A 15,786-nucleotide genomic window follows, 5' to 3' on the forward strand; every position below is an offset into this window, starting at 1 on the left:
GCTGGTGCTTCAGATTTATCCAATAATCTGCCAAGTGGAAAGGAGTCTTACTTGTCGGCCGTAAGCCTGGTGACCGATCACACACTTTGTGACTCAAATATTTTTTCCCCCTGGCTGGATATAATCTATCTGGCAGCCTAAGAAGCAACTTATATTTTAAAGAGACCTGCAGGCGGTTCACAGCTCATATACTTTAATAGCTCCTATTTGCTTTTTTCCCCCTTTCTTCTTTTTTTCAATGCAAGGAACCTTTCTGACTCTCTTTTCTTGATTCAGAATGCATGAGTGCCACAGAATGATCCAAGCCTCATGGCCTGCACCTTCGACTGGTTCCAAACACCTCCAAATACTTCCTTGCACTAATCAGTCCTGACCCACATTCTCCTGTGGAGCACATCTGAAGGCAGCTCCTCCACCCCCGCTCCCTGTCTCTCCACAGAGAGGGAAGCACTGAGGGCTTAGTGCACAGTTAAGGTGCTCAGCTGGGAAGTGGGGATTGGGGACACAGATGCAGCTGGACTGTTACCAGATAGGAAGGTAAAGGAGGCAAAGGGGAATCCTGGATCTAGCCTAGGATTTACCTGTGACAGTCATGGAGAAACAGTATAAATTTCAGCCCAGTGATCCCCAGGGCTGTGACACCAGGGCTCAACTCAATAGTTAAACTCCCAGCTACGTGGGTAGGACCCGGAAATGTTTTCATCTCATTGGTGGACTCTGGTAACCATCCCATTCTTCAGTATAAATGACCTCAATGGGGAAAGGCTGCATGTTGCTGAGGCTTTGGGAGGACAGATAATGGAAGACCCCTTCAGTGCACTGGCAAGAGCCAAACCCGTGTATCTTTTCCCCTTGGTTTCTGTAGCTCACACTCCCGACAACTCCTTCATGGGCTTTGTGTCCGAGGAGCTCAACGAGACTGAGCGGCAGTTCATTAAGTCTAACAAAGCAAGCAACATGGCAGTGGTGTATGGGAAGGAAGCCAGCATCTGGAAGGTGGGTGCCTGTACTGACACGATCAGTCCACTGTAACAAACAAATAGCCAAAGGATAATCCCTGGAGTCAATGGAAGTTTTGCCACTGGCTTCAAAGGGATCAGAATCTGGGCTAATGTGCATAGACTCCTAGAAATCAGTGAAAAGACCTAATTGGCCATTTAATTAATCCCTCCCACTGGCTCATGTAGGATTATTCCCTAGTGATTTGTCCAGTCCACTTTCAAGTGTCCCAGCAATGGAGCTTCCACCACTTCCCTTGGGAGAGCACCCTATGTCTGAAACTTCCTGTGTGGGCAGCTTATCCCCTGGCCACCTACACTGAGGGGTTTCTTGCACCTTCTTTTGAGACAGCTGACACTTTTTAGGCACTAGATGGACCCACTGGTCTGATCCAGTATAACACTATGGAAGTGAGTGAGCCAAATCGAAACAGAATGGGCATCCCAGGCATTTTACGAAGCAACTCAGCTTCCAACCACCGGACCAGTTAAGGTCTGGACACTCGCTGTTTAGGAGCTGAGCTGACAGCATCTAGTGGTGGCATATCTTTCTTGTCAGTATTTGTATTGTAGTCACATGCAGAGGCCCCAGGCAGGGCACAGAGTCAGAGCCAGTCCCAGCCCCAAAGAGCTTGCAATCTAAATGGACAAGACAGACGGAGGAGAAAAGAGAGAGGGGAAGTTACTTGTGCAAGGTCACGTAACAGGTCGGGCTCAGGCAGGAATAGAATTAAGGTTTCCTAAGTACAAGTCCAGGGCACTAGCCACTCAACCATACTGCCTCTTGTCATCAGCTGGAAGCAACTTTTAGTCACCACAGACATGGGTCAGATTTGAGTCTGTGGCCTGTAGGTGCAAAACTCTTTTCCACTACTCCTTCCCTGAGACAGACAACTGACTTCCTGTTCCAACACCACTTCACTGCTAGGGAGACAAATAGCACCGCTATAACCCCACTCATTAGGCACACCCTCTTAAAAAAAACCAGCACTACCCTCTCTTGTGTGGCTAGCAGTGTCACTGGTTATTGGGGGCGGCCTGAGCTCCACCTTCTTTTATCTGGAGCATGCTCAATGCTTTTGCTTCCATTATCCATAAGCAGGAGCTAATTATCACCCTCTCTTGATTTTTTTCTTCCATGCACCTCCCTGGGATGTTCCAGTTGCAGGTACTGTATTGCGCTAATCTATTCCTTTATTTAACGGTGCATTTCAGACTAAATGTAAATTATCAATAGAAACTGTATGTCTGTGATTGAGCTTTCATCGTCTGTAGGTTAAATGTGGATTGCTAACAGTGGGTGTTTATGGCCTGATACTGTGCTGGGTTCTCTTCTTCCCCATTCCCACCCTTTCTATTACCAGTCCCTCTGAATCTGTTCTCGCAGCCTGCTCTGAATGCTGCAGTCTGTGTTCCATAGAGCAGCATATCTCTGCAACAAACCCTCCTTTCAAAACACACAATTGCAGCCCAGGTATAGAAATCCCTGCAACAATTACATGTATTTATAAGTTACCCAGCACACGCTTTCTGTCACACAGTCTTACAGTAAGAAGACCTTTTGCTGATGGCTAGGCTACCACCCCACCCCCCGCTCCCTTTTCCCCCTTTGTAAATAACAGCTTTTTGACTTAATTTCTTTTTTTTTTGGCACAGAAATATTCATGGCTACTAACACCCTCCCTCGCAATGAGTGATTCCAACACTTGCCTCGCTCTGTGGGCTACATTGATTTCTCATTGTCTCTCTCCTCCTTGCTTCTTACGGATTTTTAAATAAATGTTATTAAAACTCTTTCGCTGTCGGGAACCAGCTGCCGTAAAAGGTCCATGGAATAGCACCTGCTTCCCAGGAAGTAGGGGCCTGGATCTAAACTCTGAATTCCAGAACCCCCAGTCTGTGAAGAGGATCAGGACCAGTTGCTTTGTCCACCACCCCTAGTTACCAGTCAGGATTGGGTAGCTGCGATATCTCGTGGTAGAAATACCTGCCTCCTGAATTTTCACTGTCCTGCACCTTGTGTAGTTCCTGACACCTATGCAAAATGGGTGTAAAGGGCTCCTGTTGTGGTTTGGTAAGCTTTTACACCCACCGCTCTAAGTGACAACATATTGTGCGTCAATGGAGAATCAGACCAGTAGGGCCTGTGTGGTGGGTTTAAGTCAATGGGACCGATTCTCATTTACACTAAGGCTCTGGCAGCGTAAAGGAGTTTAATATGGGTGTGTAGGTAAAGTGTGCTCATTTTATGTGACCAGAGCATGAAGAGAGGCCTTAGTGTGAATAGAAAAGGAGGACTTGTGGCACCTTAGAGACTAACAAATTTATTTGAGCGTAAGCTTTCGATACACTGTATTTTCCACTGAATGCATCCGATGAAGTGAGCTGTAGCTCACGAAAGCTTATGCTCAAATAAATTGCTTAGTCTCTAAGGTGCCACAAGTACGCCTTTTCTTTTTGCTAATACAGACTAACACGGCTGTTACTCTGAAACCTCCTATTAGCAAGTGCTCAGGTAACCCAGTGGTTATGTGTGACAAGTCCCCCTCTGTGCGACAAGTCCCCCTCTGTGCTGATCCACAGAAGATAGGAGTTGTTACAAGCTGCTAACTCTGGCGCTTTAGCAGCAGTTCAAGAGGCCCCTGGTTCAATTCCCAGTGTGTTGGCCAAGGTGACAGCTGCCTGTCATACTTACCAGCCTGGGTAAGTGTTGTACAATCTAGCACTGGGTAGATAGGGTAGAGTTTGTGTGTTCCAAGGAGCTGGAGATGTGTGGGACTTCGGATACCTGGATTTGACATTAAACATTCTGTGTGACCTTGGACAAGCCAGGCCCCCTTTGTGTGCCTCGTTCCCCCATCTATAACACAAGGCTAATGAGGCCCTCCCTTGTAAAGTGCCCCTGAGGCCTAGAGATGAACAATGCAATATAAGAGCAACATATTGCTCTTGAGTTGTAGCAGACAAGCCAAGTACTGCTGATAAGCCCAGGATCAAATACAATCTCTCAAATAGAATCTTTTTGAAGTTCAGAAACATTTGATTAACTTCCCGCCCTTCCTCATTCTTGTTCCTCTGAACTTCCAGCTTCCATCTAGCACCAGGAGCAGAAGCACTAATAAGGAAAACAGCCCATATACATCCAATTTCCCGCTCAGTTTTGTCAGCCAAAGCAGTTCAGATCATTTGGATTAAGCTGCAGATAAGCATCTGCATGCTTATTTCATCCAAACCTGAACTCAAAACATTTTGAGACTCAGGGCAAGTGTACACTAGAAGCGTTACACTGGCACAGCAGCCAGTTACGCTGCTGTAGCTCGTCTGCTGAAGACACTGTATGCCGCTGGGAGAGCGCTCTCCTGTTGGCATGATTACTCCACCTCCGCGAGAGGCAGGAGCTATGTTGGCAGGAGAGCATCTCCCGCCAACCTAGCGCCAGTGTAAACAGCGCTTGGGTCACTGTAACTTGCATCACTTCGGGGGGGGTCGGTCTTTTTCACACCTCTGAGCGATGTAAGTTAGATCGACGTAAGTAGTAGTGTAGACCTGCCCTCTGTTATCACTAGATTTCAATGTGAAAATTGCTTTTCTCAGATGCCTCTGATTCCCAAATTCTGGAATAACCCCACTCCCCATGTGTCTTTGTTTTTAAACTCTGCTCTGACGTTTAATGTAAAAGTGCACAGGAGGGGCTGTACAATGTAGTAAATCTCAAGGGGTATTTTGTAGAAGCTTTAAAAATACACTAAGAGATTTTTTTAATAACCAAAAATCTTCAGAACATTCTTGTGCTAGCCAGACATGGAGTGGGCTCTCTCCTGTCAAGTAGGACCAAATCCTGTTTACTTTAGTCATAGGAGTATTGCAGACAGTGAGACAGCTAGTGGCCCCGGTTCAGCTGTCCCTTCCTTCTCAACAGAGCACTTACATTCGTGCCTAATGCTAAGAACATGCTCAAGTCGTTTGCTGAATGGCAAGGGGCTTAGCTACATGCTTGAATGCTTTGCTGAAGTGGGCTCACAAAGGCAAGCAGGAAATGGCTCATAGTTGCTAAGTACTAGCTGTCCCTGGATTCTCCAGGGCATCCTGGCTTCTCTCTGTTCAAGTATAAGCTCTATGGGGCAGGGATGGATGTTGGGCTAGATCCTCAGCTGGTGTCAATGTGCATCTGGCCCATTATTTTATGTATTATAGAGAGCTGAGTGCATTGTTGGTGCTCTGTAAACAATAACACAATGGAAGAGGCTTTCTGGTGCAACGGTATAGTACATTAGTCCTTTACTTCAGGCCATGTGCGTTCCAGTTCTGATTAGGTCAAAACAAGTTTGATGGTCTCAGCAGAGCACCTTGTGTGATTAGCACTCTGCTCCTAGAGACCCCAGCCAGGACAGCATGGGGTGTTAGAGTCCAGGAACTATTGTAGGGAGAACATGCCCAACAGCTGTCTACACTACAGCTGGCTTTTGCAAATGCTATCAGACTCTCCCTTTCATGAACACTACAGCTACTAATCCTTAGATAACCTTTTCTATTAATCTCAAGGTGCTTTACAAAGGAGGGTGAATATTATCCCCCGTTTACACATGGGAAAACTGAGTCACTCTGAGAGGAACTGACTTGCCCAAGGTCACCAGAGCTGGGATTAGAAACTTGCTCCTCATTCAGTCAGCCTGTCAACTGAATCGTGCTGTCCCATTTGGCTACATACAAAAAGACAGTGTCCTTTATAAAACATAGCACTCACACATACAGCTCCTTCCTTATTAGGCTTCTGTTGTTTATCACACCTCAGCCCCAGCTATTCCAATGTTAGTAAATATGCCGTTTTGTGTTGCTCATTGTTCACATTGCAAGGATCGTTCACATTGCATGAGGATTCTAAATACCTGACGTACAATTGATCTGTGCTTTGTGAGAATGATAAACTTGCCAGCAGAGAGCAGGTAGCGTATTGAGCTGGGAATGCAGTTTAGCCCTTACAGCATGGGAAGAGTTCTGCAATGCGTGGATAGAGAGCCAGCGTTTTCCCATCTGTCTGCAACACTGAGACCTGCTCCCAAGGAGAGAGGCAGAAGTCCATAGAATGTGGAGGGTTCCCTTTGGGCCCCACTGGCTTACCTGGGGAATAACATGCCCTGACTTCATATCAGAGAGTTTTGCCTCAATATCTTTGGAATTGGAACTAAAGGACAATGGCTGCTGAGCTGCATGCATCCTTCATGCCACACACAGGGCTAGTGGGGCCAGAACGGAGGATGAAGAATGGGGGAATCTACTGAATGAAAGATGGGGGAAGTATCTAGGACGGAGAGTTGGAGAATGGGTTTACAATGATGCCAGTGGTGCCAGGGAGCTGGGCCCATGCTCAGAAGGGGCCCCGGACTGCTCCGCTTGGACTGAGCCCCGAGACCCTGCCAGCTCACTCCCCCCGCCCATCACTTGCTCCTCTCAGCCAACCTGCTGGCTGGCTGAGGGCTCCTCTCTGCCCCGTGGCCCCACCCGCTGCCTCCTCTCTGCCCCCTGGCCAGACCCCAGTGCACCTCCGGCTCCGGGCAGTCTCTGCTTCCCACCGCCTGTGGGGCCCCACCTGTCTCCCTGGAGCTGAACTTCCTGAGACTGTTGCAGAAGCCTGGCCAGTCTCAGCCAATTGTGGGGGACTGTGTGGGGAGCTTGGCTGGGCCCCTCTAGGCAAGTGGGTCCTGAGGGAACCCGGCCGGGGCAGTCCCTGGCCTGACTGATCGCGTCACTCCCAAGGGGCTGGAGCGATTCCCCACCCCAGGACCAGCCCTATCTATGCTAACGGCTCAGCTCGGCAGATATAGTCACCTCCCAGCAGGGCCGGTGAGTGTGGTCGGGAGGCAGGGCGTGGGGGACTGGGTCTCTGGGGGGCCGAGGGGGTGCTGGGCTGTGAGGGGGCAGGAAAGATCTCTGTGTGTTGGGGCACTAGGGAGTGGGGGTTCTGTGTGGGGTGCTGGGCAGTTGTGGTGGGGCTGTGGGCAGCGGGGTGCTGGGCAGGGGTTGTATTGTGCAGGGTGCTGTGCATTTGTGGGGGGAGTCTGCGGGGGCACTGGGCATAATGGGTCTGGGGGGGCTCTGGCCATAGGGAGTTGCGTGGGTGTTGCAGAGGTGCCAACTTCCAGATTTCCCCAGGGGTGCTTGACCCCTGTTCTGCACCAGGCCCTGGCCCCACTCCATCCTTTCCCCCAAGGCCCCACCTCTTCCCGCCCCCACTCCACCTCCGTCCCACCTCCTCCTGCCCCATTCCACACCCTCCCCCAAGCACCCCCCCACCCTCGCTCCACCTCTTCCTGCCCCTGCACAGCTGATCAGCGGCGCACAGGCAGCCCTGGGGGTGAGTGGGAGGAGCTGATAGGCGGGGCTGCCGGTGGGTGCTCAGCACACATTTTTTTCCTGTGGGTGCTCCTATTGGGTGTTGGGTAGCAGGGCTGTGTGGCATGGCATGGGCCCGCCCCCGAGGGCAAGGGGCATGCTGGCAGCACAGGACTGGGTGAGGCACTGTGCATCTGGAAACTGCCGTTTGTAAATAGTGCCCTTGCACTGGGCTGGGTGGAGTGGGGAGGCCCCTGCCCTGCCCCATTGCCCCCGGTTGGCCCCTCACTCTGGAGACTGACCTCCCTGTTGCCATGCTCCATTGCCTCCATGGGGGCCCACAAATATGTTTGGCACTAGGCCCACAAAAGGTTAATTCGGCCCTGGAGAGAAGTCCATAGCCAGAGAGAGAGAGAGATACGCAGAGAGAAAGGGAAGCTGCCTCAGGACCAATAGGGACAGAAGGAGGAGAGACTGAATCCCACACATCCTCTGTCATTCCCTGAGTTACCAGAGGGTTGGAGCTTTGGAGGGGAGGTTGCTGTCCGCTCTCAGACAGGGGTGGGAGTCAGTGGGGTGGTGAGCTGGGCTCTGTGTTACTTAACAGCACCACTTGCTGGCCATTCTGCAGCAGCATCGTGGAGGAGATTGGGGGTGGTGGGAAACCTGCATCAAGGACAGCAGGGAGAGCACAATAAGGGAAGAAAGGATTTGGCCTTTCTCCAGCCACAGGTTCAGTCTGGAGTCCAAGCCCCACCAAGGAGGGTCCCAACCAGTGTGCCAGCTGGCAACAATGGGGGCCTGGGAGGGAGAGAGATAAGGCAAAGTGTGGTGTAAAGCAGAGACACAGATGAGTGCCAGATGGATAGAAAGGGAGATGGGCCTGGGCCCAAGCCCCTAGCCAACCCCTCTTGGGAGATTTGGCATCCAAACTCAGAGGCTCAGGCTCCTCTCTCAGTAAAAGTCTATGTCTGTGGGATTAGACTGTGGCCGGGGAAAGAACACATTCCCGTGCCCCACGTAGCTGCCTTTTCAGCTGAATACAACTGACAGCCATGAGGCTGCTTCTGACAGTGTGGGTGAATAAATGGCCTCTTTTCCATTAAATCCCCGAGCCCCCAGGTCAGGTGGGTTAATCAGCAGAGCGTGTCTGCGGTTCTGTGGATTGGAACAGCAGCATTGTGTGGCCTGCTTTCCACATTTGTCAGCCCTTCACAGCCGCCTTCGCCTCTGCCCTCCAATCAGGTAGATTGTGGCTTATTGTCTTCTTTTAATGCTGCTGAGAAGTTGTTTTTCCTCCCAGGGCTTGTAAAGAGCCTGGAGAGGGAAATAAGTAGAGGAGAGAGAGATGAGTGTAGTGCTGATCACAGCTAAATTCAAAGGGAAAGCTGTTTCTCTTTTGTTGTTGCTAGCAGGGAAGATAATCTCAGTGAAATCCATGCTTGGAATTCTTGTATGGTGCTGTATTGATCTGCAGGGCTATTAGTTTGATAAAGCGATAATGAAGTCCTTAACAGCTATATGCAATCCTTAAAGGGTAACATCAAAAGAGCTCTAGGATTAATCAGCCTCATACCATCCCCCCAGTCTTCTAAAAAAAAAACCATGCTAAAGTTTTGCATTTTTGCCATGAATGTATGTAGATGGAAAACTGATGCCATTCTGCAGCTGGAGTGGCTGGTTGCTTGGGTCATAGGGCACAACAGTAACAGAAAGTGCCTGTCTGCTTTGTCTTGCTGAAATAACTTCAGCGAAGGAGAAAGAACTAGTTGAGCTTTCTGATCAGTGACGCATTTCACATGGATAACACCTTTATTTCTACATGACTATCCATCCAATCGATTTATGTCTGTTTGCCATTCTACAGGGGACAAGGAGAGGGTCTTGGGAAGAAAGATGAATTGTCTGTATACAGACGCAACTATACTTTTTTTTTTTTAAATAAACACATTTAACCTGTGGAACTCACTGTTGTGGTAGTTTATTAAGGCAAATAATTTAGGATTTTTTGCAAAGGATTAGATGTTTATATGAATAATTGCACTTGCCTTTGCACAAGGTGGGATACAAATTATAAGGGATCTCAATCTCCATGCTTCAGTGTATAAACTGATCATTGGATGAGGTCAGGAACATACACTCTCTCCACTACTTGCCACTGATACAGTATTGTAACCTGAGGTTGCATTATAGAGGCTTTGTGACTTCCACTGTTTAATGTCAGGGCCAGGGTATTGGCCTGGACAGACCATTGGTCTGTTCGTGTATGACATTCCTTACGCAGACTCTCTTTGTAGGGCTGACTATATCCAATACCCAGGTATGTCGCCTCTGATTCAGGGAACTGATTTTGCTCTTAGTCATACCCATGTCAAAGAGGAGCAGCTCCACATCATTCAGTGGGATTATACGAGTGTGAAATTGGTTTATAGTCTAGGAGTCCTAAAAGTCTGCCTTCCCTGTAGGGGGATTTCCTGCCCTGCAGATTGAGTTCCACTGAATAACAGTAAAAACAATGAGGAATCCTTGTGGCACCTTAGAGACTAGCAAATTTATTTGGGCATAAGCTTTCGTGGGCTAAAACCATTTCATCAGATGCATGGAGTGAAAAAAAACAGTAAGCAGAATATATATTATAGCCCATGTACTGTTTTTTTTCACTCCATGCATCTGATGAAGTGGTTTTAGCCCACAAAAGCTTATGCCCAAATAAATTTGCTAGTCTCTAAGGTGCCACAAGGACTCCGCGTTGTTTTTGCCGATACAGACTAACAGTGTGTTCCGGTACATAAAGACTCCCTTGCTGCTAGAGAGGAGGTCATTTAGTGTATGTCTACACTGCAGTGTAAATCCAGGGTAAGCGGAACTCGAGTCAGCAGACCCTGGGTTAGAGAACCCAGGGCTTGAGCGTCGACACTGAGGGTCATCCCTAGGTTAAGAATCTTCTAACCTGGGCCCAAGCTCAGGGCTCCAGCATCCACACTGCAGTACGCAGACCCAAGTCCGACCAGCCATATTCCAGACTTCCTAACGCCCTCCCAAAATGTTGCCACTCTAGCCCTTTGTTCATGGGTCAGTGTAGGAAAACTTGATTGTCCACCAAACTTGATTGTCTGGAGGACAAAGAAAGTCAGCCCATGGGATTGTGGGATATTTTTGGCAGACTTCCAGAGCACAAATGCATCAGGGTTGTGTCTGCACTGCAAAGCAATAGAGCTGGAACCCTGGGTTCTGGCTTGACTCAGGCTCGGACCCTCCAGCCCTGTGGATCCTGGGACCTTGGGTCATGATTTGTGTGAATACAAAAAGAGAGTTAGGCTTGAGCCTGAGTTTGAACCCTGGGCTTAAACACTGAAGTGGAGACGTACCCTTAAAGGCGCTAGGATGGTGAGATCCGACTAAGGAAATGCCCCTTTATTTTGGCATTTGAGTATCAAATACATCTCTTTTGGGGTTCACATGCAGCTGATTTTCTTCGCTTTCCTCCCCCAGGGCAAAGAAAAGTTCCTGGCCATCCTTAACAAGTACATGGAGATCCACGGCACTGTTTATTATGAAACCCAGCGTCCTCCTGAGGTCCCAGCCTTTGTCAAGAACCATGGCCTTCTGCCACAGCATGAGTTCCAGCAGCTTCTGAGAAAAGCCAAGGTACTCAAAATAGGGGTGTGGCCCTTTCATGTGGATTTCTGACAAAGTCCAACATTACTCTTCCATAAAATAACCAGCTGCTGATCAGGCGGACCAGAGTTGCCTTGAGAAATGTAATCTGAGGGGGAATTCATTAGCTGAAGCTCTTTTCGCTGGAGGACGCTGAGGCTAGTGCCACTGAAGCCCTTGCTTGCAGGCCACATCAACTGCAGTAATTATCCAGGAGCCGAGCTGAGCAAATCGCAACAGCGAATTTGTCTGATTAATTTCCCCTTTTTACGAATTGTCAGTGGTCAGTTCACAACATTCTCAAGTGTATTTGTTATTCAAAATCATTCACTAATTTCTTCAGCAAATAACTCTTAGTCTGCAGGTTATTTGAACGGTGAATATTACAATCGAATACACAACTTTTACTGAGACATCTAACTCACGTGATTTACATAGCTAGAACTCAGGTAAATGACTTGAGAAACCAGCTTACACAGCCCCAATTTCGAATGGTAAGATTGATTGATTGTTGGATTGGTAGCTTGCCTTCTGTTGATTAATTACATCCAATCAGAAGAGAGAAACAATACCACGTGACTGTCCAAAGATGGTGCAAATGTTGGATTATAAATTTTACAATTGAATATACTATTTGGAATTGTCTCTTGGGAAATATTCATACTTTGGGGTTCAAATTTGTTTTTTGCAAGCAGTTGCTCTACTAGAGTTTAAGAGATGTGCATTACATCACACCCATTGTCACACCAAAGTTTGCTCTTGGGTTCCACTGAATGTTCATAGAACACTTTTTGGTCACTATTTGCTCAGCTCTGTCCAGCGTGGGGTCTGTGGATTGATTGACTAACAGCATAACTAGGTCCTGAAATGCTCCTTACTGATATCGGAACCTGAGCCCAGCGCCATAGCACTGTCTAGAGTCAGGCAAAGTGCATACTTCCCAGACCACCCCCAGCACTGCCAACCCAGTGGCATGCAAGCCCCCTATTATATTCCAGCCCTTGGCTTTTCCTGGGTAAGGACTGCCAACTGTGCCTGAATTATGTGATGTGCAAATGCCCACTGGCACACTAAATACCCAAACTCATTTCATCCTGTTACCAGGAAAGAAAACCAGGTCTGTAGACAGGAGAAGCTAGGGCATGTAGCTGCTGTTCCACCTAGGTCTGGTACTGTTTTAGGCATGATTCTGATTTGATATCTAGCAAGCCAGCAGCTTTCAATGTGGAAACAGTAGGACGAATACATGCATGATGTAAAGAGGTGCAACTTCCATTGATATTAATGACAAGGCCTCTGTTATAAATGAAGGGGTAAAGATGTACTGTGTACAGTTTAGCTTTGATAAAGACATCATTCTGGGGAGAACTTTATAACACATTTAAGCTACTGTGAATTGAACTACAAAGAATTTCACTTAGAGTTCAGTTAGATCAGCCTGTGTTTCTGCTGAGCTGAGCACCAGAGAGAGTTCAGATGAGTGAACTCAAGAGGCAGAACTGCTAATGAATTAGAATGCAACGGGTCTGGGCGATGGTGTTCTTCACTCAAGCTCACCAGGGTTTGTGGTTTTGCTTCCTGCAGCTGTTCATCGGATTTGGATTCCCCTATGAAGGTCCTGCCCCTTTGGAAGCGATAGCCAATGGGTGTGTTTTCCTGCAGTCTCGTTTCAACCCGCCGCACAGCTCCCTCAATCACGAATTCTTCAGGGGGAAGCCTACGTCAAGAGAGGCAAGTGGTTCTGCAATGTTGTGTGCTGAGAATTTGCAGGTTGGCCTTAGCCATGGCATTTGCTCTGGATTCAAACCAAAGGGGTGGACCAGCTGAAAAGATCAGGCTCTGGATGCTCTTCCCCGCAGTTCAAAGGTGTGGTTAGCTGGGGGTAGGATCAGACCCTTGCCCTCCCAATCTGATCTCTCCCCTCTCGAGACCTGGAGAAGATGGACAAAATGAGACCTGGGTTTGAATTTCAGCTCTGCAAAACAAAACCTGATCAATGAGGCTTTTGCAAAAATCCCACACCATGTCCTAATTGGTTACCCCAGAGACAGACTTCAGCCTGACCCTCCCTTTCCCAAACCTGGGGTTGTAGGCTCCCAGATAAGTTGGGATCTGAACTTGAATTGCTCCTGGTTGTGGCTTTCTAAAACCGGACTGAATATATATATATATATATATATTTTTTTTTTTTGTGCAAACTCCCCTCCTGGGCCTGCCGCTGGCTATGAATTTAATCTGAGTGCAGCAGGAGCTCTTTAAAAGTTAAAGGGTTGAGAAAATTGAGCCTTGTATTATTAATAAAGTGGATAATGCCGTGTAAATTCCCACATCCCCGCTGAGAAAGCCCCTCCACTGGCCACATCAAGGACCTCTTTCTCAGCTTCTGTTTCCGTCTGAGGCCGTTCCTTACCAAGTGAGTTAGAATCTACCCTAAGGTGTCCTCTATCCTGCCCCACCCTTGATAGCCTCCTTTCCGCTGGCTCTCAGACTGGATTGCATCTTCTGTAGCCACCCTTCTCCAGGCAGTTGGGTGCTTCCGTTGCCTTGGCAGCCAGCCCGTTTGTCATCATTACAGTGTGGTGGCTGCACGCTCGCTTGCCATTCGTCTTGGCAAGAGGCAGAGGCAGAGCAGGGCCACCGTAATTAGCTCCTGTAGAATTAATTCTCCTCCCGTGTCCTCTTTGTGTTTTGCTGATGTTAGCATAATGCAGGTTGTGTTGCGAGGGCCCCGGTTCGCACTCAGCGACTTGGCAAAACTGTGAACAGAGCAACCGCTACGGAGAGTGTGCATGATGTGTGGGTGTGTTTGTGTGTGAGATGGAAGGTGTTGGAATCATTCTTTCAGTGCAGCCAGCCCTGCTGCTTTTAATTTGTGTCATTATAACAGCCGAGCCTGCCATCCTTAGCTGCTGTCACCAGGGAGAAGTGTGCTGATGACAGCAAAGAAGCAGAAGAGAGGGATAATTAATTGCCATCATCTCTTTATTTATACGTATCTGAGCCTTCTGGGCAGGGCTTAGATCATGGGAAAGTTGAAGGTCTTTAGGGTAGATGGGATATTGGGTTTGGTTTTGTGTTTTAGCCCAGCTGATTGGTCGATATGTTAGGAGAATGGGGATTACCCGGGATTGGGGCCGTTGGTTTGCTCAATGGATGGTCCTGCCCTTTGGTGCAGCTGATGCTGTCTTCTTCTCAATAATTGCCAGGTTTACTTTGGCTCTGCATCTTTGGGGAATGCTGTGACCCAGAGGTTCACTTTGCATCGCAACCTGCAGCTGGCAAGGGGCAGAGTCTGTAGCCTGCTGTGAAGAAGCCTCCACTGCGGGTTCTTTGCATTAGTAGCTGGGCTCCAACTCACAGCACAGCTGTGTAAGCAGCGCCATGAGTGGATTAGAAAACCAGCCTCCCTCCAGAAAGCAGCTGAAACATGGAAACTCGAAATGTCCAGGATGCAAAAACCCCCACAAATGGTGAACTCTGCCCCCCGGGAAGAAGTCCAGCCCAAGGACTAGACACTCCTTAAGCCTATGAGCTCCATGGGACTTCACTGGCACCTCTGCAGAGGGGAGAATTTCACCTAAAGCCATTTGGCAAAACAATAAAAATCAATCTCTGTGCAAGTTCTCCCACCTCTAATGGATACTTTGTCTCCTCTCCCCGGCAAAGGGCTGCGGGAGCATGATCATGTCTGGCAAAGCATAATGCTCATTATATAAAATGCTCTTTTTCACATCTTCCTTGCTTTCAAAGCCCCTTTGTAACCATTGCCAGTTTTCATCCTCCTTTCTGTTTAGAAAATGTCTCTTCTCTGCACCAGGACTCTTTCCTCTGACCTGTGCACCCTTAAAAGTATAGCTTCAACTTCCACCCTTTGCCCTACTTCCTGAGACATGACCTGTGCTTTTTGGCTGCCTTGCAGCAAAGTCAATGAGGCTGAATCAACAGATGCCCAAAGCTTAAATAAAGGAGAAATGCATGGAGAGGATGGGAAAGAAGATTGCTCTACAGGATGGAAAAGTGACTGCCAATAGGAAGCAATCCCCAGGGGAAGAGTCCTCACTGCAAACAGGAATGCTCAGCTTTAGTTTTGCAAATTCGAGGGTGGTTCGGATTCTAGTTCCAGTTTAGCCCAACACCAAACTTCACGTTTGATCACAGATTTGACATTTGTCTCATCTTTGTAATGAGCATTGTGCTTCTACAAAACCTTGTAGTCAGGTCTTAGTTTTTCAAACCTCACTGATGGGGGAGGTTCCGATCTGGGATGGATTTCATCTGAATCTCTGAGGTTGAGATTTGCCCAGTCGCTGAGGGGCAAATTTAATTTTATTGGGACTTAGGCATTCAAAACCATTAGGCTGTTTTAAAATATCAGCCTAAAGGCTGAGAGCAGGTGGGTTTGGATTAAAGGTTCCACTTTGGATCCATCTCTGCATGCAATGGGTTTAGTAGCTCTCATCACTGTTCCTGCCACCATCAGCTCACCTTTCACATTGCCTAGCTGCAGGGAGGTCACTGCGTGTGGCCACAGTGCCTTCTGCAGGGAATACCACACAGTTCATTTTTTGTTTCCTTTCTCAGGTGTCCTCCCAACACCCCTATGTGGAGGATTTCATAGGGAAACCTCATGTGTGGACGGTGGACTACAATAACTCAGAGGAGTTTGAAGCCGCTATCAAAACTATCATGAGGACCAAGGTAATTCCTGGCAGAATTCATTGAAACACTGAGATAAGCTCATCTGTTGCTGAGACAGAGAGAATGGAGGGCTGGATTTGCAGGAGTCAAGAACGAGCAGTTG

At 48.1% G+C, this 15,786-nt stretch overlaps 1 protein-coding gene across 2 annotated transcripts in view; it reads left to right on the forward strand.

Annotated features, from left to right (window-relative positions):
* MGAT5B (alpha-1,6-mannosylglycoprotein 6-beta-N-acetylglucosaminyltransferase B) overlaps positions 1–15,786 on the forward strand; it is a 182,445-nt gene that overhangs the window by 136,511 nt on the left and 30,148 nt on the right. For both annotated transcript variants that reach the window (XM_075119315.1, XM_075119316.1), the window contains 4 exons: positions 866–996; positions 10,821–10,976; positions 12,570–12,716; positions 15,567–15,683. In XM_075119315.1, the coding sequence (XP_074975416.1) occupies positions 866–996; positions 10,821–10,976; positions 12,570–12,716; positions 15,567–15,683 (551 nt within the window). The remainder of the gene's footprint in view (positions 1–865; positions 997–10,820; positions 10,977–12,569; positions 12,717–15,566; positions 15,684–15,786) is intronic.

Source organism: Caretta caretta, chromosome 14 (genome assembly GCF_965140235.1).
Source record: "Caretta caretta isolate rCarCar2 chromosome 14, rCarCar1.hap1, whole genome shotgun sequence".
Lineage (NCBI taxonomy): Eukaryota > Metazoa > Chordata > Testudines > Cheloniidae > Caretta > Caretta caretta.